Source organism: Budorcas taxicolor, chromosome 7, assembly GCF_023091745.1.
Source record: "Budorcas taxicolor isolate Tak-1 chromosome 7, Takin1.1, whole genome shotgun sequence".
In the NCBI taxonomy this organism is placed as follows: domain Eukaryota; kingdom Metazoa; phylum Chordata; class Mammalia; order Artiodactyla; family Bovidae; genus Budorcas; species Budorcas taxicolor.
In genome coordinates, this window is record NC_068916.1 from 34,689,453 (window position 1) to 34,700,147 (window position 10,695).

Here is a 10,695-nt window from a genome sequence, read left to right on the forward strand (position 1 = left end):
AGTACCACAAAACTCATTCTCTCTCCAGATACATACATTATCAAACTTTTCCCTCCTGTATTCTCTCCATTCACATGCTTCTCCAAAAAAAGAACTTCCTATAAAGCCTTCCCTACAGTGAACAAAAGAAAAATTCAAACTAAAGGATGCTTACTATTACAGAAAGTTGAAGGAGAATGCTAATTCAGCCTCCATTTCTCTACCAACATCCAGATAGCTGCAATAAGTCTTTTGACTTCTAATCTGGGTCCCTTTGGTTGGGAACACTGAGTTGTCCAACACAAAAGAGAGTCTGGAGCTATTGTTTGTTTGCTATTCCTCATATAGCCAAGGTATTTAAATTACAAACTAGAGACAGAAAGTCCTAAATATTAACACAATCTGTCTCTTGAAAATTACCTCCCTTTCCATTTCAGTAAAAACACAATTTCAACACTAAGTACAGATAATCTATTATATATTAAAGCACATATCACTAGCATGCACAGAAATATTAGAAAACCAGATCTAACTGACTATGCCTATTTTTAACTATGAAAAACAAATACTTTTTTCTAAAAACAAAAGTCGTCAACAGATTAGGGCCAGGTGCTTATATACTTTCACTCTAAAGACTGCAGGAAATTAACATGGAAAAAGGAATGAAGGAAGAATACAAGTAAATAAAGAAAAATTAAAGAATTTTTGCTAATATACCTGAAATTTCTCCTGCTTGTTCATCTAATATTTAGGGTAAAATGCATAATAACTGATATTGAAAAAAAAATTTTTAACTCTAATTGAGGTATTTTATTTGAACTCAAACAAATCTAAATGATTAAAAATACTTCTTAAAACTGCAATTTTTAATTATATAGCAGTAAGATTTCTTTACTATTATTCATCGATTTAATTAGTATTCAACCTAGGCACTATAAGTTTAGCCTTTATAACAACTGACATTTTTAAGAGTTTTACAGGTACCAAGCAATGAACTTAATAGTTTTTCATGTAACAACCCTATGAATACGCTTTCCTTAGCCTCATTTTACAGATAAGAAAAAAAAGAAACTCAAAGAATGTAAAAGAATTTCCCCATGGATATATAACTAACTGTAAGGACTAGGTTGGAAATTGAATTCAGATAATGATGCTAGTATTAGGTGACACCAGTACTTCAATCACTGTTCTAGGCACTCACAATGAAACTCTGGAAGACATACATACACAAGGCAAAACAGGTTACTAATATAATGAAAGTGCAAATAAAGTGCTTTGAAGTGTAACAGAGAAGGTCACTGCCTACTGGAAGTTTTCCTATTAACAGAAAAGTCAAACTAGTTTGATGCCAGTTTAAGTAGCAAAAAAAAGTGCCTCATATATACTAACTATATTGGAAATGTCATATTTTAAAATCTAGAATCCATGAGAAATGGCACTCAATTTTATTTCAATTTAAATCCTGTCAGGCTATATTCAGAAAACAGGATCTCATCTCTTGTAATCTTTTAAAATAAGAACAAATAAGTTATCTGCAAACACGCAAAGAGAAGAATTACAAACATTAAATCTGTCTTTAGAGAAGGTATAATTTAACAAGAGAAACAAAATAATTCTTCAAGTGGGCCTGTAAGAGGAAGATTTCATGTCCCTCGGTGAAGTAAAACTGGAATTTAGGGAAATATTTTTAGTCTGCACATACCATCTACCATTAATGTTTGTTCTCTTTCTATGAAAAGAAAAAAAAAGCCAAAATCAGAAGAGGTTAAAAACAAAATTCAAGGAGTAAACAAGAGGTTCTACTTTTTAGAAAAAAGGATAATTTCAAGATAGATTAAATTTAAGATGTATATAGTATCCAGAAGACTGAGGGCAAGAAATCTAGTTTATAACGAATCAATTTAATATTAAATAGTCAGGGTAGATTAGCTGCAAAGGAAAAAAGATGATTGTTAATAAACTACCATGAGAATCAGAGAGACCTGGGATCTCTTCATACTAAACAACAATAACAAAATGTTTATTTTCACCTTATTTACTGCACTGATTCCTGAGATCTGAGAGAAATCTACAAGAGGCTTGGCAGGAGGTGATTAAAGCTTGGTCTATGGAAACACACTTTAAAATTCAGTAAACCTGAGCAGCAAGCTACATGATGGCATAGGACATTCTTCTTATCTTTGACACATTAACTCACCTATCCTTTAAAATAACAAAAGCATTCACCAAAATTTTATAAACACTTTGGCCATCTAGGTGCATAAATAAGTCAGCATACTGTATATACTTTGAAGTTCACAACACTGCTTACATATTAATAAATTCTGAATGCCTTCTCAGATAAGGTTGTTAGAATTTACATTAGAGGAGCATTCATATAACTTTAGGAGATGTCAGAGAACGAAATGTTACCATCCAAAAATCTCCCATTAGAAAAATTTCCTTAGGATGATCTTTATTTTCTGAACAGCAACAGCAGTGTTCATCTGCTGGGAGACTCCGGTGGCCCTCTACCACCCTCAGAGTTCACTCTCTCCTTTGAGCACTGAAGCAAGGTTAACATTTAGAATTAGAATCTCTAAAACTCCTAGTGTCAAGTGCAATTTAAGGCATATATGAGTCACTCTACAGGGAAGGAACAGACTATTCAAAAGCAAAGTACTTGGTTGGCACTAAAAGCGAATTCAGGTACTAAATGACTACACCATATTAAATAATGATTACTGGGTTCTTTTCTATTATTTATTGACTGACAAATATGACAAAAAATAGTCAAAAGTGGATAAAAAGAATTAAGTAACAATCAAAATTAAGTAACAATCACAACTCTTAAGAGATAGCTTAATAACTATTCAAGTTGTAGCAAAAATCATGAGCCCTATAATTATATTTAGATATAGACTATTATGTACAATACTGACCTAAAGCTTGAAATCATTATAATAACCACAAAAAATTCTTTTAAAAATTACAGTTAAGGAAGAAAATGTCAATATTCTGGTAAGAAGCAAAAGTTTGGGGCCCTCCTTTCACTATCTGGGGAAGACAAAAGAAAAACACGACACTTCCATTTAAACTTTAACATGGAACTACCACAAATGAAAGAGGAGTTTTACTGAAAAACAGTAATGTAATTTTCGGTAATTAATACGAACAATCTAAAATAAAAGTCTCCCAGGACTTCTACGCTCAAATACGGAGTGCAAGGATGGCAGGAGTGAACCATTAACAAAAATAGTTTTCTCTTTCCAAAGTTATTCCCAGTGAACTTAAAGAAAACTAAATGAAAAGCACTGTTTTCACTATACTTTTACTAGGCGTTAGTTGTTGACAGCAAACAATTAGTAATTGTTTTAACTTTTTTTTTTAAGACACCCACTCTTTTTAACTACAAAAACTTGACCTTAACTCAGAGGAAGAAATGAAACTAATCCCAGCTATTCCTAAACTTAACAATTAAGAGCCTATGGACTTGGGCAATAAAAAGCCCCCACACACATTACACAGCAACGACATTGTTAAACCACTCCAACCCAAAGATGTCAGATTAAAGCTTGAAAAAATCCTACAAAACATTCTAGCTTCCGAGTGTAGTCTCTTGAAACATTAAGTAGCTCAATGACCCAAGTGCTGTTGCCGCCTCCGTTCTCAAAGGCCAGGTCTGCCGACCCTAAAGAGTGGGGACCTCTCCCTGGGACGTGGGGGACCCCCGCAAGGGCGACGAGGTTTTCTGGGCCTCCGCCCGCTGCTCTGGGCCGAGACCGGCTGACTCAGGGGCGCGGACTCGGCACGGGCGACGAGGGAGCCTCCCTCACTCACCGTGAAGCGCTGGTCGCCGACGCTGCCCACCGAGAAGCAGTGATCGCCGGGATTCACGGCCCCGGTCAGCACCTGGTGCAGGTTCATGTCTGCGCCTCAGTCCAGCAACGGACGTCGTGTCCGGCTCATGCCCGGGGTCAGCGGTCGCTTCCCTCCCTCTTTCCTTCACGGGCGGCGGCCGTTCTGCAGCGACAGGCGCCACAAGCCGGAGCCGCTCAGCTGCGGCCCGCAGCTCATCCCGAGCCCCGGCCTGTGAGGCCCGGAGGGGGGCGGGCCAGCGAGCAGGCGGAGCGCCGCGCTCGTCCGCGCACCTGTCACAGTCCACGCGGGCCCAGGTGAAGCTCTGGGTCGACCCAGCGGCCGCGACCCCCGGCCGACTCACCGGCCAGGAGGGCCACGCCGTCCGCAACACTTCCCTGAGGTCTGGGTGGCTGGCCCGGACCGAGCCCAAGTGTCGCAAGCAGCACGCACTCGCCCTCCCCACCTGGCCTGGCCTTGCAAGCCCCGGTGCCCGCCACCCCCAATGGCCTCGGCGGCTCCCTACGCGTCGCTAGGTCCCTTTGGCCGAAATACCGCGAGATTCTCGGGGCGAAAAGGAATACTGCGGTAAAGGATTCACTTTTTTACCACCGCTGACAGGACAGCAAGAGGAAAACGCCTCTTCGAGGGAGATGTTGGCCAATCCCGAGCTCAAACCCTCCTAAGGCTCCACCCACTGCTGAGGATTAAACCAATGTCTTAAAGGTTTGTGAGGGACGCTTTGCTTTGAATGTTCAACGTCAGGAGCCTAGTAAAAACGTAAAGAGCCTTGCATAAGGTTAAGGGGTGTCAAATTATGCTTTAGGTTAGGGCTTATTCTGACTGTTGGAACAGAAAGGTTAAAAGGGAGAAGTACATTATAAACATACTTGCGGTGTCCTCAGTCCTGGTAGAGACTACAAGTCCCAACAAACACCGCTCCTCTGGGCGGCCCGCGAATACTACTGAATGGGAACCCTGCGGCTTCTCCGACCCGCACTGTAGTTAACTCCGCCCGGACGCGCGTTTCCGTTTCGCCAAAAAGGAAAATAAACCCTTAACAAGTGCTAAAATGAGATGTTTTCACCAAAGATCAACTTAACATTCGTTTTTAAGCTGTGGTAATAATAATACTGCACCAGCCCTGCGTTTAGCTGGTGTTTCGGAAAAATCTAAGAATTCCAAAGTGATTAGTGTCATAATCCCAACTGTGAGATTCAACTCATTGTGTTTTGACACAAGTTTTGTATTGATAAACATCTGTTTTTGTCTCCGCCCATGTTCCGTAAGCCTCTTAAGAGACAAACTGTCGTGTATCCCAGTGTCCAGTGCAAAGTCTACTTTACGATCTAGGTGTTCAGTAAAGGGTAAAAGAGTGAATGTAAATAAGAACTTCCCAGTAAAAAAAAAAAAAGCGGTCACCTGATGCGAAGAACTGACTCATTCATTGAAAAAGCCCCTGATGCTGGGAAAGATTGAAGGCGGTAGGAGAAGGGGACGACAGAGGATGAGATGGTTGGATGGCATCACCGAGTCCATGAACATGAGTTTGAGTAAGCTCAAAAGTTGGTGATAGACAGGGAAGGCTGACATGCTGCAGTCCAGGGGGTCTCAAAGAGTGGGACACGACTAAGCGACTAAACTGAACTGAAACCGATTTTTATTTTTATACCCTTTTCTGGTGGTAAAAACAAACAAAAAACTCTTCACACTAATAGCTGGATGAGAAGAGTACTGGTAATTTTTTTATTATTATTATTATTTTGCTTTCCTTAAGTTTTTTGCAAAATATATATACTTTGTTTTGCAATTTTAAAAGTTTACTTTAAAAGTAAGTTTAAGAAAAAAATCTTTAAAAAGTAGATATATGTATTTATATAATGATACACTTTGCCATAGGGCAGAAACTAATGCAACATTGTAAACCAACTATAATAAAAAATATTTTTAACAAAAGTCCAAAAGAGCCATTTCCTTTTTTTAAATTTGAAAGATGTAAATGAATTCCATTATTTATCCTAGTCACCTCATAAAAATAAGTGATTTTAAATTTAAATTGTCTTAAAAAATACTATTTTATTGAGGTATAACATTTTGTTTTTTAATTATTAATTCAGATTTTATTTAAAATGCCTTTAAGTTAATCTTATATTTTAGATCTTAAATCAAGAATTTTATCTGTTTCATATAAATTCTGTATCTAGCCCAAAGTTTAACATGTTTACTTGCTCTATTCTGCCTATCTTCTGGTTTTAAAAGGCATACTTTAAAAAGTATGTAATAAAGATTAAAAGAATGAAAGAAAGTAAGGGACCTAGTAGTTAGGAAATCCGAGATCTACTCTTGATCTCTCATTTGCTGTATGACCATGGAAAATGTCTCATTAACTTTAAGACCATTTTCCTCATCTGTAAAATTAGCAAGTTTAACTTGTTTATCGACAATTTTTTGCTTGGCATTTTTATTCCTGATAAACATCTGTTGGTTTTTATTAAATTCCTTCATCCTAGAAATAGATGGAATTTGACTCCTGCCCTAATTACTCATTTAGACAAGTAACTTAATCTCTCTGTGCTTTACTTTCCTTATCTGTAAAGTGGGGTTATTAATAGACCTTCTTCATAGGATTATCATGACGATTAAATGAGCACAGTGTTTAGTGCATAGGCAGAATTTAACAGATGTCAGGAGGAGAAGAGGATGACAGAGGATGAGATGGCTGAATGGCATCACCGAGTCAATGGACATGAGTTTGGGTGAACTCCGAGAGTTGGTGATGGACAGGGAGGCCTGGCATGCTGCAATTCATGGGGTCACAAAGAGTCAGACACGACTGAGAGACTGAACTGAACTGAACTGATTCTTAATATTTTTTAAACTTTTGACTATTTGAAAGCCTTTATTGATTTTGACACAATACTGTTTGATGTTTTGGTATTTTGGCCATGAGGCTTCTTAGTTCCCCAACTGGGGATCAAACTCATGCCCTGCACTGGAAGGCTAAGTCTTTCCCCCACGGGGAAGTCCCTATCATTAATATTACTATTATTAAATAAACCTAACCTTTTGACATATTTTTTCTAAAGTGTTCCATATAGTGTCAAACCTCAGTCCAAATCAAATTTTTCAGTGATATCTGAAATCCCATAAATGTTCTGAAGCCATCTTGGCCTATATCCAAACCTATGGGACTATAGTACAACAACTAATAAAAAGTGAGGTTAATCCTTTGCCTCTTATTGAGAAAAAAACTGCCCATTAAACACCCTATCTTTGATGTACAGCAGATGAACTGTTTCAGGTAACAGGTTCAGTAACAGGTAACTGAAACAGGTAAATCCTTGTACTGTATCTATTCATTCCACTACAACTAAGACCTACTGTCTGGTTTTATACAGCCCTTGAACTGAGAATGTTTTTTACATTTTCTAATGGTTGAAAAAAATTAATAGAATAAATATATTTTTGATGCATAAAATTATATGAAATTCCTATGTCCATAAGTAAAATGTTATTGAAACACAGCAATGCATAGGCACTGAGGTATGGTCTATGCCTGCTTTCCCACTACAACTGCAGAGTTGAATAGTTTCAACAGAGATCGTATATCCTGCAAAGCAAAACATTTACTATTTGGGCTCTTAGAAAGTTTGCCAATCCCTAACGTATAGGAAGGTTCCTCTACTGCTCAATGATCTCCGAAATAGTTTTTGCTGTGCAGAATGGTTGTTGTACTGAATGATAACAGCTTAATTAGTAAAACATTTCGTGTTGAGGATTACACAAGCATCTTTAAATCCCTTGGTGAAGGAAATGGCAACACACTCCAGTATTCTTGCCTGGAAAATTCCATGGACAGAGGAGTCTGGGGTACAGTCCGTGGAGTGACAGAAGAGTTGGATACAACGGAGCAGCACGCACACACATTGTATCACTGAGTCGCCAGTATTTATCATAGCACAGAGTAGATACCACTAATAGTTGAACGCAAGAATGAATATAGAAGGATCTGACTTACATACATGTATGCTGCTGCTGCTGCTAAGTCGATTCAGTCATGTCAGACTCTGTGCGACCCCATAGACGGCAGCCCACCAGGCTCCCCAGTCCCTGGGATTCTCCAGGCAAGAACACTGGAGTGGGTTGTCATTTCCTTCTCCAATGCATGAAAGTGAAAAGTGAAAGGGAAGTCGCTCAGTCATGTCCGACTTTTAGCGACCCCACGGACTGCAGCCTACCAGGCTCCTCCATCCATGGGATTTTCCAGGCAACAGTGCTGGAGCGGAATGCCATTGCCTTCTCCGTACATACATGTATAAAGAGTCCCTAAAGAACTACCTTGGAAAATTGTCCATAGGCAAACTCTTTGCTTTCAAACTGTTCCTCTTTACAGATCACCCAGTAATGTCACTCACCTCCCTTAACAAAGCTCTATTCAACCCAAAATCCAGTCCTAACTTCTTATGCAACTTGAGTGTAACTCTGACCTTGTGACAAAATTAGTTAGATAAGGAAATGGAAGAATGGAAGACATAAAGGTAAATTATATATGCCTGCCTTTCATCCTCCCTTCTCTTACCCCTTCTGCCACCAGGGAAGCCCTTACCCCTTCTGCCCAGAGGCCACAAATCCACCTCCTAACAAGAAGTCCAGGTGAATTCTTGAATCCAATTATTTCCTGAACTGTAATTGAATTTTCTCATTCTGTCCTTTGAATACTCAAAGGCTGTGTACCTTTATTTATTTTTTTTTTCCCTTTAGTTCCTTTCATCCCTTTTCTCCCCTGTAATTTCTTTAGTTTTTTTTTTTCTCCAGCTTTATTTCTAAGAAACAAAAGAGGAAGGATGGCTCTGAAAAAGGAAGTATTTCTTTAAATAAAATTCTGCATATTTTGCCTTATTGCTAGCAGCAGAAACTCTTAGAAAACCAAAGTACTGTGGTTTCGAGGACTGGCAGGCCAAAGAGAAGTCTATGCTCTCTTCAGTTCTAGTCTTAAAGGGAAAGGAGGACTTCTATCAGACTTGAGTGGTGACAGTGTAAAGAAAAGCAAACAGGCTAAACTCTGAGATTCTTGTGGGAGAAGGGAAGGAGCGTATAGGAAGTCAGCTCAGATGGAGAAGTAATCATGCCTTTCTCTCACCAGCTTATTTACTGAAATTCCCTTCATTCCCCTCCTCTCTGCCACCCTCATCCTCAGTTCAGTTCAGTCACTCAGTGGTGTCCAACTCTCTGCAACCCTATGGACTGCAGCACACCAGCTTCTCTGTCCATCACCAACTCCCAAAGCTTGCTCAAACTCATGGCCATCAAGTCAGTGATGCCATCCAAGTCAGTGATGGCTACTGCCATCTCATCCTCTGTCGTCCCCTTCTCCTCCTGCCTTCAATCTTTCCCAGCATCCTAAACTCATCGATATAAATCCTTTTTCTCCTAGGACCTGTGCCATGGGAGCCAACAAGAAGGGCTTCCATCCCATAGTTGACACCCAGTGGATAAAGGAGGTTAAACAGAGAAAAAAGTCCCTAATTCTATAAGAAAGACTGAATCAGGGGGAATTTGTTGCTGGAATTGCACATAAACATTTTTATATCATCATAAAATTCTCAAAAATAATAGACTGCCCCAGAAACCTGCCTGTGCTGCCAGCAGCAACTTTGCTATAAAAAAAAACCATCAGAAACATTACAGGTTAAATAGATAGTTGAACAATGCTACAGGTCCCTAGCCATCATCTATAATACTGTTATTATAGAAAAATTAATTCCAATACTTCTAAAATTTGAAGATAGCCATTAAATACTACTGGCTACTGGCTCACCCTCACTTGCTCAACTGGAGGGTTTTCTACCTATAAATAATTAAAGGGCAATTATGTATAAAAGCTACTGTTTATTAAATACCCATTCTATACTGTAATGAGGAAGGCCTGGCAACCCTCTCCAGTATTCTTGCCTGGAGAATCCCCAAGGACTAAGGAGCCTCACAAGCTACAGTCCATGGGGTCATGAAGAGTCAGACATGACTGACCAACTAAGCTCAGCACAGAAAATTCTATAACAGGCATTCTATCTCATTTCAATCTCAAGGATGCTGTAAGGGTTAATATCTCTGTTTTACAAATGAAGAATCCCGAACTCAAATTAAATAACTTGCCCAAGGTCATATTAGATTTAGGTCATATTGCCATCCAAAGATTTGAACTCAGATCTCTTAGGCTACAAAGGCCTTCTAAGTGTTCTCCAAAGCTCCCTGAAGCCCAGAGGGAATTCAGTCAGGGTCTGCTATTCCTTAGCTGACAAGGTGAGAAGAGACAGGACTTTTTAAAGTTTGGGTCTTCAGTGAGCCTTGGTAGAAAGAACCATCTTCCCTGAATAGTTTTATCCTCCCCTTCTTCAAGATGGAAGGAAAGCTTACCTCCCTACCTTGACCCAGCACCCAGACTATAAAGGCCAGCTTTTGTTGAAAGGCAAAATATACAGGTCCAACTAGAAAACTCCTTGATACACAGCCAGTTTCAGATATTCACTCGGTGAAAAGGGAATACTTCTAGGAATGTTTTGGAACTAGCAGTAAGTCATGTATATCAGGTCATGGCTCTTCTAACACCTATTGGAGTTTTCATTAGCAGGGAAGCAGAAGTCAAGAGATGTAATTTTGAAAGGGAAAGAAGCCATGAGGAAGACAGCAGCAGGCAGTTTTGTTTAGCCAGGAGCAACTTGAGAGCATTTGATGCTGGGACAGAATGAAGTAGAGGGACTATTCTATTCAAAATCCCAGCAAGTTATTCTATGAGTATTGATAAGTTGACTCTAAATTTTTATGGGAGGCAAAATACTCAGAATAGCCAGAACAAAACTGAAAGAGAAAAACAAAGTTGAA

The 10,695-nt window shown here is 39.2% G+C and overlaps 1 protein-coding gene across 1 annotated transcript in view; it reads right to left on the minus strand.

Moving 5' to 3' along the window:
• DMXL1 (Dmx like 1) overlaps positions 1 to 3,885 on the minus strand; it is a 130,808-nt gene extending 126,923 nt beyond the window's left edge. Inside the window, exon 1 of the mRNA XM_052643975.1 lies at positions 3,799 to 3,885. Within this exon, the coding sequence (XP_052499935.1) occupies positions 3,799 to 3,885 (87 nt within the window). The remainder of the gene's footprint in view (positions 1 to 3,798) is intronic.
• Positions 3,886 to 10,695: the final 6,810 nt, after the last annotated feature.